This window comes from Montipora foliosa, chromosome 6 (assembly GCF_036669935.1).
Source record: "Montipora foliosa isolate CH-2021 chromosome 6, ASM3666993v2, whole genome shotgun sequence".
NCBI lineage: Eukaryota > Metazoa > Cnidaria > Anthozoa > Scleractinia > Acroporidae > Montipora > Montipora foliosa.
Genome location: NC_090874.1, coordinates 47,590,163 through 47,611,896, shown reverse-complemented (window position 1 = coordinate 47,611,896; position 21,734 = coordinate 47,590,163). Strand labels below are relative to the sequence as shown.

The window sequence follows — 21,734 nt, the reverse complement described above, 5'->3', positions numbered from 1 at the left end:
TGACTGCTACATCTACATTCAGTATGTCCCCTTCAGAACACAAGAGCTTTGCAAAATTCCTTCTTTCCTAACAGTGTCCTTTTAAGAATCGTGTTGGAAATACATCCATGGGAATGCACACTGTGAAGGTGCATTCCATGGATGTCCCAAGTTACAGTGTAATTAGGGGATGTTTAACTCCATCCCTTTTCTACACTTTGTGTCCAGGAGACGTCAAAGCTTACGTCAGCAAATTAGCACATCAAATTGTAAAGGGCACCAACAAGCAATGAACTGAACCATGTATTAGCATTTTAATAGAATGAACCTAGCAAGACAGCTGTTATTCCCTTATGCACAAGGATATGAACTAATGAAAATAATGTTAGTAATAAGGGCAGTGAAGCAATCAATGTTAAATAACCACTGCCTGGTCAATATCAGTTAGCCCCTTGCAGTAGTGTTTTGTGCATTAGAAGCTACTTCCGTGGGAATGTCAACTTGCAACATTTGATGGTTGAAAGTGATCACTGGATAACTTGGTTGGATAACTTGGTTGGAATTAGTTTTAGACTCTCCTTTTTTTTTTAATCTGGATATAATTTTCATGATTGTACTATAATCCTGGGAAAGATCTTCTTTGTACGCAAAGTTTTTCAATAAGATGTCACTTGGACACTGGAAACTGTGTGAATGGCTACAGAATTTGCTTGCTGACTTTATGGTGACAAAAATACCTGATAACAACTTCAACTTCTTCCATTCACTAGACTGCGAGCAGTCCCTTCATAAATCAGTTGAGCGGCCCGCTTTTCTTAGGCAGTCGTGTTTTGTTACGCCACCGAATAAAAAGACAGAGCCAGGCTTGGGAAGAGGAGAGAAAGAAGGGACTGCACCCTTTTCTCTAACCGACACATTCCGATTCACCACCAATCTGCTAATCTAAATAGTGAAAGTGCCAGATAATTCCGCCTTTTCATTGCTAATGTAAATCAATACTCAAAATAACTACAGTAACAGCATGGGAATATTTATGCACATGTTGAATTCAATGAACTATTCGGAAAGAAAACTTTTGAATTTAATGTGTGACACTCCAAAGAAGCCCGGTAAAAAGAGTGTAGTCACACCTATACATACAGCAAAGCAGTATACTAGTAAAGTGTAAAACTAAGATACAAAAGTGTGTCACAATAGAGTTTACTGATTGAACTTACGATTTAACGATAAAACACGAAAAGAGAGGATGGAAATATATATATATATATATAAATTTAACTGAAAGTGGAAAAAAAAAAAACCTTTAAGATGAAATTCTTCCATTTCTTGTTAAACGCTTCCAGCTGTTTGTTTTTAAGAGCAATTTGCCTGAGGATATCAATCTTATTACTTAAGAGAGGGGGGAATCTGTCAAAAGTTACAACAGCGTTGTCTTGAAAACAGCAAAAAATTACTAATGTCTAGGATACTTTCTGTATTGGTTAAACAATGACCTGTGACCTGTGCTTTATACCTGCCGCATATCGTACTGATGAGTAGCAATCACCACTCCCAACTGGGGGTGACCTAGAAACATTCCCTGATTTATTCAAGATAATTTAACATCTTCAATAAAGCCATATTTTGGCTAAGTTGTCCTTGCTGATTAGCATATAACATGTAAGAAGGGTAAACAACTTTCTTTTCTTGAGAAAACAAAGGAAATGGATAGAAAAATAGGAAATGCAATGACATAATTTTCAAATTGAAAGTCTTCAAAACCATTTTTCATTTTTCATTTGAGCCAGATTTCAGCTGGTCAAGTTTAATAAAACACATTAAAAAGATTCAAAATTCAGTAGTTTCCTTACTGTAACGCTGTGTTCTGGAATTCTGGCTCTCACTAGATTATTGTTTGAAACAAGTCTTCAATTGCTACCTGTGGGTTCAAAACCATCTCAACTAAATGCTCATACCTCGTGCTCCTTAACATACAGAAAAACCAGTCTTAAGGATCCACTACAAATGGAGAACTCACTCTTAAAAATAGTCGATCACTGCACTTTTTCTGTTATGTAATCACATCATAATATTTTTCAAGATCACTTCTTTCAATGTTGCTCCTGATCCAACCAAGGTATAAGTGGGTTCCAACCAAGCATTTTCTGGGTGCTCACAAGTTCCGCTAACTATTTCCACAGTTTCGTCATTGTAGCTTTCAGGATTACGAAAATAATTAGCCTTTGACTGAGTCGCTACGTTTTTTCAACATGCTGGTACATATTGAACCAAGTCTTGAGTGCCAGTAAAAGCGTGTTAGGAACATCACAATCTTCTTTGCAAAGAAGCCATGATTTCTGTAAGCTTCACAAGGCTTGGTAACCTTTCCTTCTAGTATGGATGTTATTGGGAAGTCCAAAAGGTCAGGAAATTGAGAGACATCTGCTTTGACCTCAACTTGTACAGTGGAGTAAAAAGCCAGTGTTTAGGGTATCACCAGAACTAAACAAGGAGATGCTAGCCTCCATGCAGCCTTCCCAAAACCGGCCGGTCAACGGCTCAATTAGCTGCTTCCTCAGAAAGGTTGACCGTCTCCTTCCAGTCAGAAAATGTCAGACACAACACATTTTTAGCTCGAACGTAAAGTTGCGTTGCGCACATAAATATGTTTATTTAACTAACATTCCAGTATTTCTTATCAGACTCCGGACCCATGCAAGTGTCAATTCCATATGTGAAATTTTGTCACTTTAAATCCCACAGATTGCACTAAATTGCATCTGTGAGTGTCTAAATTTAAAAAATTCCCCAGGGTAGCATGCCCCCAGAAGCTTGCGTCCTTTGGACACTCGCTTGGGTGCCTTTAGCACCAAACCGTCTCCACTTTCCTTATGACCTGCTCCCCAAAAATATTTTGAGAAGGCTGCCATGTAGTGAAAGCTTTCTCTTTTCACTTTTTATTTACCTCAAAATTGACTATCTGTTTGAATAACCATGCCCACAAGGGATCGCAGGTAAATAAAAAATTCAGTCAAACAGACCAAACTTTAATATTTTCCCAACACTTAAAGATATGAGAGTCTGGGTGCGAAGTAAGCCAAAATTTGTGATTTTCATCCAAATAAACACAATTTCACAATTTTAAGGTATGTTCCAGGAACGGGTACGGTGACCATGCTACTCGTCACTTACAATCGAAGCACAATCTGACAAGAAGTAATTAACTCGTCAAAAAAATATGACAGCGGTGCACTGTCAATGGACCAATCCGAATTTCCTTGCACCAGCAACAGGAAATTCTGAACACCTTGTTTACAGAAAAGGGTGCAGTCCATTCTCTCTCCTCTCCCAAGCCTCCCGCAATCTTTTTATCATTTATGTGACAAAGCAAGGCTGCCTCAGAAAAGTGGGTTGCTCAACTGATTTATGAAGGGACTGCTCGCAGTCTATCCATTCACTGAAAATGCATTGTATGGTAGAAAATGATGCCCTTGAAGAAAACTAGGATAAAAATATCTCATTGCACTAGAGACAAAAAAACTAATTTGCGCAAGCAAACATTCCTGTTGAAGACAATGCATGTTATGGAACAAAAATTCCCCAGCAAGATTCCTTTATGATTGCAAGTTTGTTATCTATTATAAAGCAAAGGGCAAGCTACACATCCACATAGGGAATTGCAACAATACCATTGTTGACTGTACAATGTAAATACATGTAACACCATAAACAGTGCCCACCCTAGGTTGATGAATAGCAGGGCCCTTTGCTAAGGCTGAAACAGGTATGCCACGAACATCGCTCTAGAACAAAAAATAAACAAAATCCCTTTGTCACAAAAACAAACCTTCCCACCCTCAAAACTGGAAATTGCAAAAGCAGACTGAAATGACATTGCATGGGGCTGTGGGTAACTTACCATTCCATCTCTGGGGTGCATGGTATAGCTGTTGCTATATGATCCTGCCGATCCTGAATAAGATCCTGTGCTAAGCTGACCTGAGTGCCCCCATGGATCAGGCGAACCATGATCTATTGATGACAACATGATCGCATTTATGTCAAAATATTATTTAAACATTATAAAATGAAGTGTTCTCAGCATGACTTAGAGAAGGAAGTGCAGCAGAGCTGCCAGAATTACCACCCATTTCAAGAGAACTAAGGACTGAGTGATGTGTTTAAGTCCTCTTAAGAGCCTGGTCATTCCTGGCCCATAACAACTAACCCTACTTATCAGCTTTCTCTAGCTTAAGGTCAATCTCCCAGCTCAGAGAAATTTTAAGTGCATGACACCTCAAAAGGGCAGGTAGGCAATGACTACATGTCAAGTAATTGTTATCACTTTTTAAGAAGCCACTACTAGGATAACTTAATCAATGATGAAAACACATGTTAGCATTTTTATTTTATGCCATGCATGGAGTTTCTTTGAATACAGTACACTCAAACATTATTTTTAAGATTGCAATGAAAAAAAAAACAAATAGAAGTGCAATCTTGCAAGAAGCAAAAAACTAAATTTATGGCAAACAAGAAAACTCAAGTTGTTTAACTGCTTGGCAAACAAATAGGGGCTTTATATAATACAACACCAAAGCTGGGATCGACAACTCAGCATCAGCTGTTAAAGACTCTAACAACAGAAAAAATTCTTTGAAATGATAACAGGAAGTTGGGTCAAATATGCAGTTTATGGTTCCAAACATGATTATAGTGAAAATTAATGCTTCTGGGCATTAAATTTTGCTTGAAATAAAATAATATATGGTCAGATATGAAGCTGTTTGCATTCCAGTGATATGACTTATAAAACTGAAAAGCAGATCAAACAAAATAGAACAGCTAGATCATCTTTAGCTCAAGATGTGTATGGATGTTTATCTTTCTCATCTGGTGCAATGATAATCTATAAGCCAGATGTGAGTAAAATTAATCTACAACAACAACAACACAGAAATGAAAAGCTAGGCATTTGTACCAAACAGAACTGACACCTCACTGAATCAAGTACATTGTACATTATACTTAAAACCTTTTTTGAAACAAAAATATTCAGCAGTACAAACCACTTGACTAATAATAATAATTATTACACCATTGACACAAATTTGGCCACGAATGAAATACGTGCACAGGTAAGGAGGCCTTCAATGCAAAAAGAGAGCATTTTGGACATAAATCGAGCAAGCAAAACTAATGGCATGACAGAACTTAAGACTTAAACAGTTGATGACAGAATGTTGCTTCAGCTGGAAACCACAACTGAAATGCTTTAAGAAGCCAAATGCATAAAACAGCCTTCATTACACTATACCAACAGCCTACAATGAAAAACTAATCATGATTGTATTTAAACCACTGCAGGCCTTCGATAAATTTGCAATTATCAAATAAACGTGGATCTTCCAAGCTAACAAATTGGGATAATCCATGATTTTCTTTCAAAAAAGTTCAGAATTTATTGCTACAATATATTTACTAGCTCTTGGCTAATTGTTGGCTCATTTGTTTATGGTTGCTGGAGATTTCTTTGACAGCTAGTGTGGTCATTACCATCGCCTTCAAATTACATGTAGCATTTAACTCTAAGGGGTTTACTTTGTACATAGCTAACAATATACAACAGACATCTCAAAACAAAGAGCTATATAGCAAAGGTTTTATTTGCTATATTGCTGTTGTTGATAATACTTTAAGCCAGTACGAAAAGCAAAGATAGAGTTCAAATTGAGTTCAAAACACTGCAAGAAGCAAAAGCTACATTGTGAATCTATAAAGACAGCTTCATCCAAGATGGCCATCAAGAACACAAGACAAGCACAAGATGTATGTTCTAAGAGGTACCAAGTGATATAATCCCTTCTTACCCATGTAGTATGTATCCGCATAGATTCCTCCTTTTGGAGAGTAATGAGATTGAGTCAGAGCATCCCCAGGATGCATGATGTCATCAGCACCAGGCGAATAGACCTGAAATTAAAAAAACAGTGCTTAATTTTAGCTGCAGTCAAAAGAATGACAAGGATGCATTTTGGATGCCAAACCACGCCGAAAGATAACCGCGATCAAGAGGCAAATTAGGAAAGAGACACTTTAAAAGTTAAGTTGTCAGAGCGCCTCCCTAAAACTTATCCTCTTATATATTTACTTTAATATTGTGAATGATAACTGCAGAGGAAAAGCACATGTAAATTGTCTTTTCACAGGGGGTCACAGTGGAGTAACAGTTGTTTCAAGTTACTCAGCATATGGGATCAAGAAACCGCTTTTAAGAGCTCTTGGAAGTTCTGAAATCTTCACAGGGCTTATCTACATCCTGTTATGACTGACTTAGGCTCACAATCTTGGCTGAGAGAAATGATGCAGGTAGAATTTAAAACCTTCTGTTTCATCTCTGAGGACACATCTTGAAGTCAAAGTGATGTGACATCCGTGTAAATAAACCCAATATTCAAACAACACTACTCAAAAGAAATGCCTCAAATGTACTCAGAGATATAAATAATACCTTTCCCCTTGCATGATAGGGAAGTAAGGGCCTTTGATGAGGATATGGATGTCTCCACATGGAAAAACCTTTTAAAAAATCAGTGCACTATATAACAAGCCAAGTATTGTCTGGCTTATTTTATCTGCTCCCTAACAGTGCCTCATGCAGGTAACATTAGGGCAGTAATCTAATTACTGAAAGGTGATACTTTCATACAAACAATGATCTTTCTCATGGTTTTTACCAATCACACTCACTCAAGTTATAATTAAGCTATCATGTGACACAAGGTGACAGTGACATTTTGCAGACTTAAGCCTATTCACTTGTAATTTTATCCTGGTGATAGAAACCACAATTTCTTCAGTCAGGAAAGGAATTTAGATGCATTTCCTTTACACTAAAACAGCTGTTACACTTTTCAGACTTCACAGCTGTTGATTTCCTTAAAGAAAACAAGCAATTCTCCCAGATTATGTAAATGAAACCAATGTGTATTTTAAAAATGCCGCTTGTACTGAAGATGGGATTTTCTTAGCTGCATGTTTTTAATCCATCAGCAGTATCAGTCATGACAATGAATTCTCTATAACTTTGATCTGCCAGTCTGGAGTATCTTTGCCAAACAAATTAATTGATGTTGTTTAAAATATATCCTCGCAGGGCAGTACAAATATGAAATTGTTGGTGACATTTCCAGCAACAAGTTCAACCCAGTTTATTCAATTTGCCAGTGCATGAATGTGTAACCATTTAAAAAATGCACAACATATATGTCAGTAACAACTCAAAATACTGGTCTCTGCTCCCTCGGGATTTAGTTGGTTTCACCTTCAAAGACTCTCTTTATCACTGGAGATCAGTCACGAAAGGCAGCTCATGGGATGTGTTACAAATAAGAGTTTGGATCATGCTTGTGACATTTTGGTGACCAATTTTTACCATTAAGTTCAGTGGGGAGATTCAGGGGAGAATGGGTATTCTAACCAAGTTTCTGTGAGAAATCCAGGTGAGAATTTACAGATATAACCCCTAACACAAGATACACATAGAAGCATTTTCAGATATGTACCAATGAAGTAGTAAGCTCGTTTGAACAGAGATCTATGATACATGCAGCTAAACACATTTTGTGTAAGATGAAATTCTTGAATGAATTTCTACAGTATTAAAATGACGCTGTATGTTTTGAAATACACCTCTGCTTACTCTTTCAAATGTACCTCACAAAAAGCAAAAGAACTTTTCAGCTTACACCTTTATTAATTAATTTAATCTTCCAAGGGACCTCTGTAAATGAAAACAAGCCAACTTCTGGTTTGATTTTCACAAGTCTGAAAGACCTTCACTTACAGAGATCGAGCTGTTATTTTTGCTTGACTTGTACTTCCTTCCTCTCCCTAAAAAATAACAAAAATCTGTCAGTGACATAACCCACTCCCCACATTTATCTCTCTATCACTAGTGTGGCCCACAGGTAATAACAACATTGATTGGCTTGCCTTCTCTGACCACTCATGAGGTGGCCAGTTGTCCTCAATTTAAATGAAATCGTGCTTCATAAATTATCAACTGGTGGCCTCTTTTAGTCTATTTTCTTTATGCTATTAAACTGACTTTTGTCAATTTTATACATGGTCTAACCGGAAATGAATAAATTTATGTTTACTTTTTATATACAAGGCCTAAATTATTAGCCTTAACACAGCAAAATTAGTTGTCTGAGATAATACCAATAATACTTCTTAGTTGAGACTCAGAGCAAAGGCATGTCCAAAAGCAAAGATCTTGTTTGTTGGTGTACATTTTCTTTAACATTCCTTTTCAACAATCTTATGACAAAGATGTTGCATAAATCCTGTTTAAAAAAGTTATGTTAATGACTTGTGATGCTCTGTGGACTGTTCTGATCAGTTGAGGTTACAATTAGATTTTGGGCACTTGTAGCTCTCTCCACTTTGTTTAGCACTGTGTGTTGCACAACATAAATTATACAGCAAGCTGTTAGAAAATTAAGCGCTGAAAACTGGCTTTTTTAAATACCATATATCTTAGTTTATAATGGTGACACTAATCTTGAGGGGGTCTTTCTGCATGTACCGGAAAGCATTGTATTTTTGGTCACTTGGGACTAGTCTTTATTTGGAGTTGCTTTGTTTTCTGTCTTTCTTTTCTTTTTTTTTTACGTAATCTGTGCTCCTGTACCTGCAGAAGGAACCTCTTGAGGGAACCATAGTAACATGAATCCATGAATAAATTAGTTGAATGAACGGCACTCGTTGATTCCAAAGGGGATTAGAATGCCAAGTTGAATAATTTTTGTTTGAGATTTTTGTGCCTTTCGACCTTGGTATAATTTGATAGGCCATGTGTGGTCATGTTGTGAGAAAAGTGGTTAAGAAGATTGGAATGGCGTGCAGTTGGTTTCAACACATCTTTCTAGTTCCCTCCCTGTTTCACATACGGAACAAGTCATTCAATAGATGGCATTTGAAGCGATGCACATAAGATGATCTGTCTTGCATCATGGGCACCCACATTTGTGGCTGGCCATTACCACAATGAGCTTCTTATCATGTTTTCCTCATCATTTCCATGGATAATTAGATCATCAGCAATGTTAGCAACACCCTTGAAGCCTTTCTGCAAACCCCTGAATATAATAATTGTATTTTGCACCTCCAAATCTCAGCTGTTTTAACACTAAACTGTACAGGAAGGAGACCCCCCGATGTTAGTAGTCTATCTCTCAGAGAACTGTAAACTGCCACGATACTGTATGTGATATGTGCTATATAAATCCATTACCAAACCACATTGTATCACAATGGTCATGATGTGTTGACTGTCCTAGGGTAACTCATAAGGACTTAGTGAAAACCTCATGTGAAAACAACTTTGCTGAAAACTGTGCTGCCATGTTTAAGTGCGTTGCCCTTGATTATCACATTTGTACAACTCATTTCTATGAAAATCCTAACAATTCATCACTCTTTACAACACGCAAGGGAGAAATCCAGGTAGATAGAAATTTCTGTACCTCTTTCATGTCCTCTTGCAAAAAAGCTCAGTTAGTTAGTTGTCTGTTTTCTTACAGATGCCAAATCTTATCCTTCCTACTGGCTTTGCAACAGGCCTCACAGACCCATCAACATTATCATCATCAATTATCATAATCAACTAAACTCTTACAATCCTCAAGAACAAATCATGGTATTTCCTAAAATATAGGTTTTTTTCTAATACTGTTTGCATTATTTGGACCAGCATTCATCAAGTGCTGAATGTACCACTAGCTAGTATGCCCTTCACCCATGAACACACTAAAATTACCTTGCAGTGAATCCTCCAAGAGTAGGTTGTGGTTCCATACCTCGAAGATTTAAGATTAACAACTGTACTCCATATACAGGTATGCATTTAGCTTTCAACCGATCTAAGGTTTGCTGTCCCAGTCAGTGGTCACTTATAGATTTTACTCTGTCTAACGCCAGACAATTTTACTTTGTCTAACGGGGGCCCCCTCAGGCCTTAAAGGGTCAAGGGTAACCATGGCACGATCAAGATTTGGGTATTAGCCTTAAATTGCCCAGAAGAGAATGTCTGACCACAGTATTTTATTATGGCTCCTCATCAAATTAATTCGCATGTCATGCCCATTAAAATATCTTTTTACCCATTCCCAGTTTCTTGGGTTACTCCTCTTCCCTGTAACGTTGGCTTCTTTGAAAGTGTCCAACTCTCCAATAATTTATGCCAGTCTGTTCACAGGCTGAGCATTTCCTATGCCCTTCTGCATTCCTTGACAAACTGTGCATTAAATACTGCAATAACACCTACCAATTAAAATCTTGATAAAACAGATTGAGAGAAGTCAAAAAATTCACCCACTTCTGAAGCCTATGCACATACGTGTATTTAATCACTGTCCCATCAATGGTCTACAAAATCTATAAAACAGATGCCTTTTGAAGGGTACAATTCCCTTCAAAACAAAATAATAATCTAATAATCTAAGGGACGCAGTTTTTGACTGTTTAAAACCCACTGACACCTCAAAGGCCATAGGACACTCCCAGTCTATGAGTACAATCATTTGGCGTTAGACAGTGTCTCTGTTAAGTCTCACTCCCAGGGGTCAATGTGTTATGAACGGAGAAATTTTAATCAACAAAACTTCATTATCATTTTGCTTTTTGTTATCTTCAAAACATGTTAAAAGACTGTTTACATGTATAAAAACAAGGGGCAGGCAGTTAATCATAAATGGATTTTGGAGTCCGGAAAAAGTTATCAGGACTTTCGAGAAACAGGGCCCAGCATTTAAAATGAGCATAACCCATACTCCACTGGTTGATAAAGTCATTTTCATTGCACTGCCTTCTCTGGCATGTTAATACTAAATTCTTATTTCTTTTAAAAATCCTCAAACTGAACAAAAACATTTTGGACAAGGCTTTCAGGCTTGCTTTCTTCTGTGTTTTCTTGTGTCTCTTAATTTGCTATGAAGAACTCATGCTCTCTAATACTGCACTTGCCATTTATGATTTAGCCTCCCACAAGACCTCAAAAGCCTTATAGTTTTAAATATTAGGTTAACTTTTATCCCTAATTGTATGCCTTTGGAAAAACTACAAGAAAAATCATTGCATGAGAAAATTACTATAATTTTTTATTTTACATTATGGATGATTTTATAAAACCCCTTTACTAGACCAGAACTTCAGACTGTACATTAGAGGAAATCAAGCAAAACCTCTTCGCAAATCATTTCATCATTGCGCACATTGGCAAAGGAAGTAATAAGACAAGAAAGTGAGTAATACACATACATGGATTAAGATTCAAAGTTTGCTTTATATTCAAACAGGTGATGTTGAACAGATAAAGAAGTGTACTGCAAAACAGTTCATTAGGGATAAACAAGTATATGGCATGCTTCTACAGTAAGTTGTCTACATAAGTTCTCACGATGTTAGATGAATAAGGTTGCTTTAACACAACGTTTTCAGAATCACAAACAATTAGGTATTAAATAACTATGCCCCAACAAACTCAGCATGTGACCCATTCTTAGGGGGTAGGTGGTGAGGAGTAGGGGACGAGGGGTAGGGGATGAAGGGAACTATACCTGAAACAACCCAAACCTTTACAAAAATGCTAATGTTAGACCTAAACACTATGCTTTAGATAATGACAAGGCCTAATGTTGGCATTTTTTAAAAGGTTCAAGTTGTTTCAGCTATGGTACTCTTAACCCCTGCCTCCCACACCCTACCCCTCACCCCCGGAATAGTCATGCCATTTCCAAAAATCTTGACAAACCTTTTACAAAGTATACAAAAATTTGGTTTTATCAATGGAGTTGATAATGTAACTTGTCCACCGTACAGAGATTCTAAAAGCTGACATTTCAAGTGTTAGCCCTTCGTCAGAGCAAATAGAGGAATTGTGTGTTACGTCTAGTTTTTATAGTAGAGTAGGAGCTAAGCTATTGGTGTTTTTTGGAGTGGTTAGGGAGATTAAAACTGACCACTCCAAATAACACAGGGCTATCTGTGGCCTTTCCCTACATCTAGGTGCGACGGAAAGCCGTAAGAATCTGGAACAAAGTAGGATTCTCCGAGTAGCAAATAAATGTTTTTGACCTTGTTCAAGTCTACGTATCTCTCTCTCTCTCTCACTCTCTCTCTCTCTCTCTCTCTCTCTCTCTCTCTCTATATATATATATATATATATATATACCTTTCTTTTGCCAGGGTATGTGCTTGTGGATTAGGATGGAGTTTTTGGCGTGGATTATAATGTTTCTTTCCTCGGTGGTAATATAAAGAAGGTGACCGAATCAACAAATGAACTGACTAGCCATTTTGTTGATTCAATCACCTTCTTTATATTCACGCTCTAGTTAACTGATGAGTGGATCGATGGTTTGATGGTCTACGAAACAATATTGATTAGGAAAACCCTTATTTAACCCTTTCACTCCCAAGAGTGCCACTTATAGATTTTACTCTGTCTAACCCCAGACAATTTTACTCGTCAATGGGGAACCCCACGGGGGTGAAAGGGTTAAAAGACCGCTTCATTATTGTTGAGCACTATTCTGGATTTATCAGTGTGAAATGCACCTGAAGTTATATATATATAAAATGCAGTATTTGCACTGTTTCTTGTCACTGGGAATCTGGGCCGAGCCAAAAAAACCTCAATCTGATGTCTAATTAGAGCGTGAAGTACCCTGGGAAGGCTTTGTTCATGTGTTCAATATGGTGTAACAAATACCCTGGCTCCAGAGGCCTGTTGACAATAACATATCTCTGAAAAACCAAAACTAAATTACTAATTTCCTCTTGGTGCTTTACGCATTGTGGCCACAGCCTCACTGTGGAATTTGCCTCCTCCAAACAAAAATAATAAATTTCTGGCACCCAGGGCACAGAATGAAGGGAGCGATCCTCTGAAGACATCAAATTTGTGTGAATTAATGCTGAAAGGGCAGTTTGGACACTTCTAGGCATTGTTAGCATTGAGATTCCTTTGTTTTAAATCATTTTTGCAAATCTCACTATTTGAGACCCAAATTGCAAGATTTTTTGGGGTAAATTTTTGAGACCTCAAGACTTGGGGACTTAAAATGATGGACTTCAGGAGATCTGCAAAAATTATTAGACAAAAATCAATGCTTAACATGTGAAAGAGATAGAACAGTGCAATGCTGACAGGCCTGTGCCAAAAACAATAATCTCCTCTGTATGGTGGCATTTTTCAATTAACCATAAAGAAAAAAATGGCAACAGGAAGCCACATGTAGTCAGGTAAACAAATCAAAGTTCACCAAAAGTTGCACAGATTGATCAACACAAGTTTAACCAATCTCACAATAGAGAAATCTTCATATTAGTTGAATATGGATGACAGAGATTGATGTGAACTTTCTTTCATACAGAGTAAATATTTTCAAAATCTTATGGTTAACTTTACTACATGTATCACCACGGAAAGAAAAGAAGGATGAAAGAGTCAATGTGACATGAAACGTCTAGCACTCAAAACTTAGATATAAGCCCAGAAAAATCATTTGCTCTTATTTAAGACAAAGGTTTCATTTAAACACAATAATTTACTATTAGAAATTTTGAAAAAAACTACTTTAACCATTTTAGTCCTAATTTCTGTTCGTCCATTTTCATACTAAGGATCTTAAGAAATTAATTTTCTCTAAGACATTTCTCGCTGCAGCTTTCAAGAGAATTGTTATTGAATAAATTGCAAAGCAGAACAGATTTGTTCAGATCATCACTTTTCACACCACAAAACCATAAGTTAATGATATCACTGTTCATAAAAACCAATTTCAATAATTAAAATTACTATCCCCTTAAAATTTTAAAATCTTGATTACCGGTAATTAAAACAAAGTTGTGCTATACAAATACTAAAAAACTTTTTGCTTGAAAATTTTACTTAACTTAGACACTTATGTTGAATTTCAATCAACCTTCCCTTAAAAGATATTCTTTGCAAACCGACCAGCAACTAAAAATAATTAAACAATACCTTCATGGTCAAAAACCCATTATTACACTAAAATTTTTAAGTGAAACAAATTAATCATTGATCTCTTGCAACTCATACTGCTAATGACTGTTTACTAAAGCAAGTTATGATTCACCAAAATCATTTTCCTATCAACCAGAGAAGACAGATGTATGCATGCTAGTTCTTGTAATCTCTTCTCAGTAGAAAACCATTCAATCTGAACTAAATATAAATAACCTTTCAAAAATACTTTGAATTGCTAAACAATAACAAGAAGGTTACCGCATAAAATTAATAGTCATTCAAACAAAACCACTAACCCATAAATTTCTTTCACTCATAATGAAAAGCATAGTTCCAAAAGAAATTCTCAGAAGTCAGCCCTGTACATGTAATTGGTCTTTTCTCTTTACCAAACTTGCACGTACAGAGTACGTCCCTGCTTTACAGGGCAAAGTTTTCTTCACCTTAAAGACTAAAAACCAACAACACCCTAAAAGCCACTCTGGAGAAAACATTTTTGTGCCTGCTGCAGTGACAGTACACCCATACCATAAGAATGTTCTTAGGACAAATCTTGAACAAAAGTAATGTTGACATCAGGTTATCAAAGACCTGTCCTGAAGTAATGTCGTAAAGAAGTTTCTTCTGGGACAAGAATTTACTTGAAAGGGTCACGAAATATTAGAGAACAATTAATATACATGTATAAAAGGTCATAATGTACAAAATCAAAGGTTTTTTAAATGTTTCTGTGAACTCTCCCTGGTGCAATTATAAGCCAAATCTTAACAACTGCATCTTTTTAAAGTGGTACTACGACCAAAAAAACAATTCCTTTTTTTCTTTGGATTTCAAAACTATGTTAACTAAACACTAACTGACCCAAGTTTTAAGTTCTGATTTTAAAAAGACACCTGCTTATTTTAAGTGGAATTTTCTTATTTATTGGTCCGCCATTACTAACTTTAAAATCTTGAGAGCTGGATTGAGGAGAAAATGACGTCAAAGACTCACTAGTTTAAGAATGCAATGCGTGTGTACGCGGCTGAATTAATATGCAGCACGGGAGTTTCGGGCTTTCAGACTTTTTAACTTTTAAGCTACTAGCAAGTAAATGACGTCATTTTCTCTAGATCCAACCCTCTGATGTCGTCTAATCAGTCAGTTTTGAAGGTGAGTAATGTCGGACCATGAAATCCAAAACTTACAGTCAAAATAAACAGCCTTCGGATAAAAGTCAAAGTTCAAAATTTTGCCAGTTAGGTGTTAAGCGAACACACTTCCAACATCTGCAGCTCCTTGATGAAAAATGCTCTAATGGCTGGGAAATCATAACAAACCAGCTTTTTTCCACTACACGTTTCCTAAAACAGGAATCTTCGCAACTGACAAACATCAGAAAAGGTTCAAAAGAGATGAGGGAGTGAAATAAACTTCTTTGTGCATACTTAGCAGAAATGCACTCTTTCTGGGACATTACTAAACAGCGAAACACCATGTATGACTCCGCCATACATTGAATACTAACCGACAAAAGTTGGATTTGAGATTAAACATCGTTTTAGGCCTAATTAGGCCTAAAAGTTTATTGCTCCTAATCTCAGTCATAATCTGAATCCTTATCTTAATCTCAATGACTTAGGAGCAGTAAAATGTTAGGCCTAATTAGGCCTAAAACAATATTTCATCTCAAATCCAACCTTTGTCGGTTAGTATTCAATGTATGGTGGGGTCATACATGGTGTTTTAGTGTTTCGTTTCACTATTTCCGTGTTTCGCTGTTTGCTGTTTTGTGGTTTAGTATTGCCCCTCTTTCTATTTCAACACAGCTATGTATAGACCTTTTAACCCTGCATGAATGAGGAATTCTAACAGTTCAGAAAATTCAAGGATTTTTAAAACCTGGTTCAATAAAACTTAACACATCTCACAGTTTTAAGTCTTGATTCTTTTCACAACCCCACCAACAGTTATTAACTAAAAAGAAAGAGCTATGTGTACACACATCCCAAACCAGGTAGGGTTTTGAGGCACTTTGAAACAGTTACATACTTTGCCAACTGGCAATGAATTACCTGGAGATTTTTATTCTTTTAAAGACTATGGCAATTCTAGATCTGACATTCAGTAATGTTACAGAATATCCGGGCTGATTTTCATTTCTTATTTGAGTTGCTTAACTTTTATTCGCCTGACAAAAATTTAACCCAAGTCTAACTGCCATGCTCTCTCAGATTTCCTCTAAGACGTTTGTGTAAGTTTTGCTGAGTAGGCATAAATAATAATAATAATAACTTTATTATACACAGAATTCAAAAAGTTGCCACTTATTTACATTGAAGCTGTGTACTAAATACTTATAAAAACAAATAAATAAATAAATTCAATAATTCGATAAACATAAAGCTAAATTAGATACAACTAAAATCAAGCACGATCATTTCTCAAACCAATAGTTTGAAGTAAAAACCAATAGTTTGAAGTAAAGGCAAAAGGCAAAAAGGCACCATATTCAAAGGATAAACAATAATCTAGCAACTTACAGTCTGGACTTGATAAAGAAACATCATGAGAACTCTGCAGTGGAGGAGGAAGACCAGCCTGAAAATAAACAGAATAATCATAATCAACATAATGTTTATCTTTGCTAAAGCACAAATGCTAGAAGTGAAAAAAATGTAATGCCAAATTAACCATATATTAAGCAGATACAACTACTGTAACCTCTACAGTGTCAACACAACTCAGTCTTTGGATAGTTCTCTTTGAGAGGATTCAATGCCTTATACCTGGGTAAGGAATCTTAAGTGGTAGGTAATAGCGTAGGATCGGATCAACTTGGATTGCTCACCTCGTATCGAACGAAAAATGGTTTTGTAAGCCAGTACTATTCAACGTTTGCAGCAATTTCACCACGGTTAGCTTATAGATAAGGGCTAGGGTAATTTCTCGAGGCCTTATTGTTTTTTACGGCAATCCAAGGTGAGCTATCTGAGTTGATCTGGTCCCACTTTTGTACCTGCCTAATCTAAAGCCAATGTGCATTTCTATCAAATGAACATTTAAAGCCCTCTATTTAAAGAAGCTTTCAATATGTATGCGATCTCATTAAAATTGGTGCTTTTCTTCACCAAAGTCACCAAGTAAAGAAGGGCCAATAATACAAGTAAAGGACAAAGCTAAAATCTACAAAATCTTGCAGCAAGAATTATAAAAACAACCTTGTACTTGAAGAGCATCATCTTTAAATTGTATCATCCAATGTTCCTAATGAGCTTTCTGACACAACTACGAATGACTTTTAGAGGTTTTCATTCAAGTGTAAGAAGAAAAAACAAAGGAAGAGAAAAAGAAAAGAAAGGGCTGTATGGATGCAGAATAACTTTGTTCCTGTCTGTCACATCAGACAAATTATTCCCTTCAGTCTCTGGTTATTTTGCACAAGGCTAAGAAAATTCTCTGAGTCCTTCGGCTAAAGAGATTCAACAGACACACAAGAAATTCAGTAATTTGCATGATTTGTAAAAGCTGTGTCATCAGTAACATCTAAAGGTCATTTTACACTGAATAAATCCCACTGCTCCTTCAGAAGTATAAATTTAGGCTCCAGACATGACAGAAGTGATGAATTTTTTTTTGGAAGAAAGCATTTAATTATCCAGTTGAATTGACAGTACAACTGCACAAAAAAAAAGCAATGCACCCAATCTCTGCTGGACTATTCCTGGGAATAACAATAGCCTAGCTTCCTTTTCCATCAAATATTAAAATAGAAGTTTAAACAACACTTTTCTTGAAATGCTCAAAAACAGGCCATTGGTATGGCTTTTCACCAACTATTTTCAAAATAAGGAAAATGAAGTCTGAATGTTTTTTTTTTTTGTTTCATCTTTTGATCAAGTGAATGCTTCCACAATAGTTTGAGATAGGTACAGGTAAATCTCAACCATTTCGTATGGTAAGTTCATGGACTATACTGATGACGAGAAAAACAGAGGTTTTAAAGACAGTAACAAAGCAGACTTTTTGCGTCCAAAACATGTAGATTGGATTTAAAGTGCCACAATGACACACAGGGTACTTGGGAATATTGTGTCAATCATTCCCTTGGGCTTTGAAGAGAAAGATGTGATACAAGGGTTTTCATTTTCAGTGTTTCACCTTTCAAGGAGTTCTGTCCAAAATTATAATAATTAAGTCGTTGAAGACTCAAGTTTATCACACTGAACGCAAATCCGTTAGAATTTAGATGACAAAAAATCAAGACAAATTACATACTGGTCTTTTCAATGATGGGAAACTTGAGTATGCAGAAAAAAACTTTTGCAGTGGTAAGGAACAAAATATTAATATGACAAAGTATATAACCTGGGCCACTTTTAAGTGGAACTATCCTGCTGCCTACTCAAATAAAGACCCCATTCTAACTGAACCCATGTAAGTCAGAAAGACAGCTGATGGCAAAATGACAATACTCAAGCCATAATAAAACCCACCTGGCCTCCTGATAATCCCGAATCTCTGTAACCTGTGAATCAAACTCAGTTGTCAGTTGCCATTAATACAATTTTACAGTACACCCTAGCAACTTTTTTATACTTAAAGATCTCTCAGTTTTGAAGTCAGAAATCCAGGCTTCAGTTTTAGCAACATTCAAAACAGGCCACGTAACCATGGTTACACTTCCTTCATCTTCTAAAGACTGTGTGCATGTACCATACTTTTCAGAGAGTGGTCTGACACCTGTTTGTTGTTGTTCACTATTTATAGAAAATTGTGATCTAGTTTGAAATTCGTTTGGTTTTTCAAAATATTTGTGATGTCAAAAAATTGAACCAAAGTTTTGGGTGTTATGAAATAATGACAAATACAATGTTCAATCAGAATTGTTGGTAACCAAGCAAAATCAATTTAACAAATTGAAAGTGGTTCAGCGTTGTCTGTACTCTTACCGACAACGATATTCGTCATCATAGTGGTCAAAATGTTGTGGACTCGCTAGGTGCAGCCGAGTAAGTCCACAACAAATTTTGACCACTGTGATGACAAATATCATTGTCGATAAGAGTACAGACAACGCTGAACCACTTTCGATTTGTTTTACCACAGAATTCAATGCCAAAAAAAGTTTTGTTTCAGAGCGTGACCAAAATGACACAAAGAAAAGAGCAAGCGTTGTCTATAACTTTCTCGTAATATGATTGGTTCATTTCCCAAAATGGGCGTTCCTGATTGGCTATTACATTGCTTGACAAACTGACACAAGCATGACGCGCAACTCAGTTAATACAACCAAATTTCTTTGCTCACAGTCATCACGCTGTAACAAAAAGCTAGGGTAAATAATGTTATAAAACTGAAGTCTTCAGGAATTTTTCTTTTCACTGTATTTTGTGTCCTGTTTCAATCAATTACTCATTACTCAACAACATTGGTTTGCAAAACCAGTCAGGTGGTGTGAGCAACTATTCGAAATGAGGCCTTGTGAATCACTATTGCAAACACCCCAAGAATATTAGTAGTTCCTTCTTAGATCATTTACAGTCATTATTCTATTGCAATCAATGTAGAATAACAGATGGCTGTGCAAAACAGAACCCTTTTCTCGCGTATCTTACAAGCATGTATACTTTACATTAACCAAGGGAGTTGTACTTTGAAAATCTTAGATAAGTAACTATGTTCAACTTAATGGACATAATCAGAGAACCTTAACCCACTGACTCCTGGGGGGTTCCCCATTGACGAGTAAAATCATCTTGCATTAGACAGAGTAAAGTTTATACTCTGGCGTTAGCCAGAGTAAAATACTAAGTACAGCTGGTTTAGGCCGGTAAATGAGTTAAATTAATTGGTTCTTCATTGAGTGATTAACAGATATTTTACCTGAGTGAGCAATGATCTGGGAAATTTAGTTGTCACAGCATTTCATTATTATTGTAACTGTGAAAACTAAACAGGATTATTATTTTCCTAAGTTTAGGGGATATCTTTTTTACTTCCTTGACCTGTTCTACTGTTTTTAAACAGAAGGAAAAGAAATAAATTGCATAAGGAATTAAATGACCAACTCTTTTTGCATTTTCAACAAACTCTCATTTACATTGCTCCTTTGAAGATCAGTTGAATATAGATTTGGTTCACAACAATTCATACCAGCATGTAATATGTTATTTTTTTTTTATATACTTTTCAATGATAACAGAAAAAACTTAAAATTATTGTAAGAAGAAAGCTGGAAAATCTGTGTTTAACTAATGTCTCTTTTAAGGGGGCCTGGTTCAATGTACTGTTTACTCTAAAATGCTTGCTGTTTGATCACTTGAAGATCATGATGCAGATTTTATCAAAATGTAAATAAATGGTTCTATTTTCAAACTCGCATCAGGTTTAAGAAAGTCTACGAAAAGCTGCAAGACAACTTGTTCCATTTAGCACGCAATTAAGACTTTACAACGTTAACTTCACATTTAATTTAATAAAAACATTTTAATAAAGTTGTAACTCCACCTGGAGCAACAAAAAATTCATCTGCTTTTGAAACAGAATTGAAGATACTAACTTGTAATGGCCACTAAACGTTCAAGAAGTAATGTTAAACCGATCGAGCATGAATAGGTGAATAAGTGAAGTTACGTACATACATATTCTGCATACATACATGGTATGAAATCGACCATGTGATATACTGCAAACATGTGTTTGCGGCGGAATTACAGGAAAAAAACAAAAATTGGGATTAAGGACTTAAGAACATATTCAGCTTGTGGAAAGTTATAAAACACAGCTCTGAGGGTGGGGCTTTAATGATAAAATCAGCATGCTTGTTGACATCACCATATCTGTTCTTCAAGACAAAGAATAAACGAAGATTTTTTTCAACGGAATTGGTGAGGAATATTCTGTTTACTCGCGCATTTTCAGGGAAAGTTTAGTTCAACGCTATATAAAAAGACATGTCGAGAAAAAAACACCAAGATGGAAAGCCCAGATATCGATTAGCTTTTCAACAACCACATAATTAAAACGAACTAACATAAAATATGGTTATTTCCTTTACCAAGCATAGCGCGTTAAGATATCAAAGCCCATCGAAAATTAAGGGGGAAATCTAAATCTCCCAGAAGTTGTTTTACAGGGAACATAAATCTTCCCAACTGTGACAAAATCTATCATGCGAAAAATATTTTTTCGCCGCAGAAAAATGGTCTCGTCATGCGTAGAAAGTTGTCATTAACAGCGAAAACAGACCTATCATTTTCCAAAACAGAATCCATAAAAAAGGTGAAATTGCTTTCATCTTGTTCGCCTTTGGCGTCCCTCGAAAGAGTTTACGAAAACTATATATAAAGAAGCATGCATCAGTCCTTTAATATATATAGATCAAAAGAGCTTTGATCTTGAGAACAACATAAAAAAAAAAAAAAAAGGCAACGAGGTACGCCTGTGAAGTGAAGGCTACGATAAAACAACAACACTGCTGGAAAGGTATAACCTTATCTCTGAAGCATTAAGTGCTAAACAGTAATTTTGCATTTTAAATGTCGCCAAAATTTCGGCCCCGATTTTAGGCGATCACCTTACCTAAAGTTCCAAGAGCATTGGAACCGAGATAGGAGTTGGCGAAGGTAGATCCTTTTCGGGTAATAAAATCGCTATCAACATCATCGATCGTGGTATAGACACTATGGCCATCCGTGTGGTATCCCTAAAAAGAACAAAAAATAACGAAGACAAA

General features: G+C 36.2%; 1 protein-coding gene and 1 long non-coding RNA gene across 8 annotated transcripts in view; one reads left to right on the top strand and one right to left on the bottom strand.

Moving 5' to 3' along the window:
• The window catches only part of LOC138007524 (transcription factor 12-like), a 37,453-nt gene that overhangs the window by 14,496 nt on the left and 1,223 nt on the right, over positions 1-21,734 (bottom strand). For 2 of the 7 annotated variants that reach the window (XM_068854490.1, XM_068854489.1), the window contains exons 4-10: positions 21,581-21,704; positions 18,493-18,524; positions 16,540-16,597; positions 7,805-7,851; positions 5,829-5,931; positions 3,878-3,990; positions 3,699-3,761 (exon numbers count right to left, since the gene is read on the bottom strand). In XM_068854490.1, the coding sequence (XP_068710591.1) occupies positions 3,699-3,761; positions 3,878-3,990; positions 5,829-5,931; positions 7,805-7,851; positions 16,540-16,597; positions 18,493-18,524; positions 21,581-21,704 (540 nt within the window). Of the gene's footprint in view, positions 1-3,698; positions 3,762-3,877; positions 3,991-5,828; positions 5,932-6,109; positions 6,164-6,469; positions 6,628-7,804; positions 7,852-16,539; positions 16,598-18,492; positions 18,525-21,580; positions 21,705-21,734 lie in introns of those variants that run through there. The other 5 variants (XM_068854492.1, XM_068854491.1, XM_068854494.1 and 2 more) reach the window with 3 other exon arrangements.
• LOC138007525 (uncharacterized) overlaps positions 7,323-21,734 on the top strand; it is a 17,380-nt gene continuing 2,968 nt past the window's right edge. Inside the window, exons 1-3 of the long non-coding RNA XR_011124058.1 lie at positions 7,323-7,460; positions 9,792-9,863; positions 11,322-11,397. This is a non-coding gene — a long non-coding RNA (uncharacterized lncRNA). The remainder of the gene's footprint in view (positions 7,461-9,791; positions 9,864-11,321; positions 11,398-21,734) is intronic.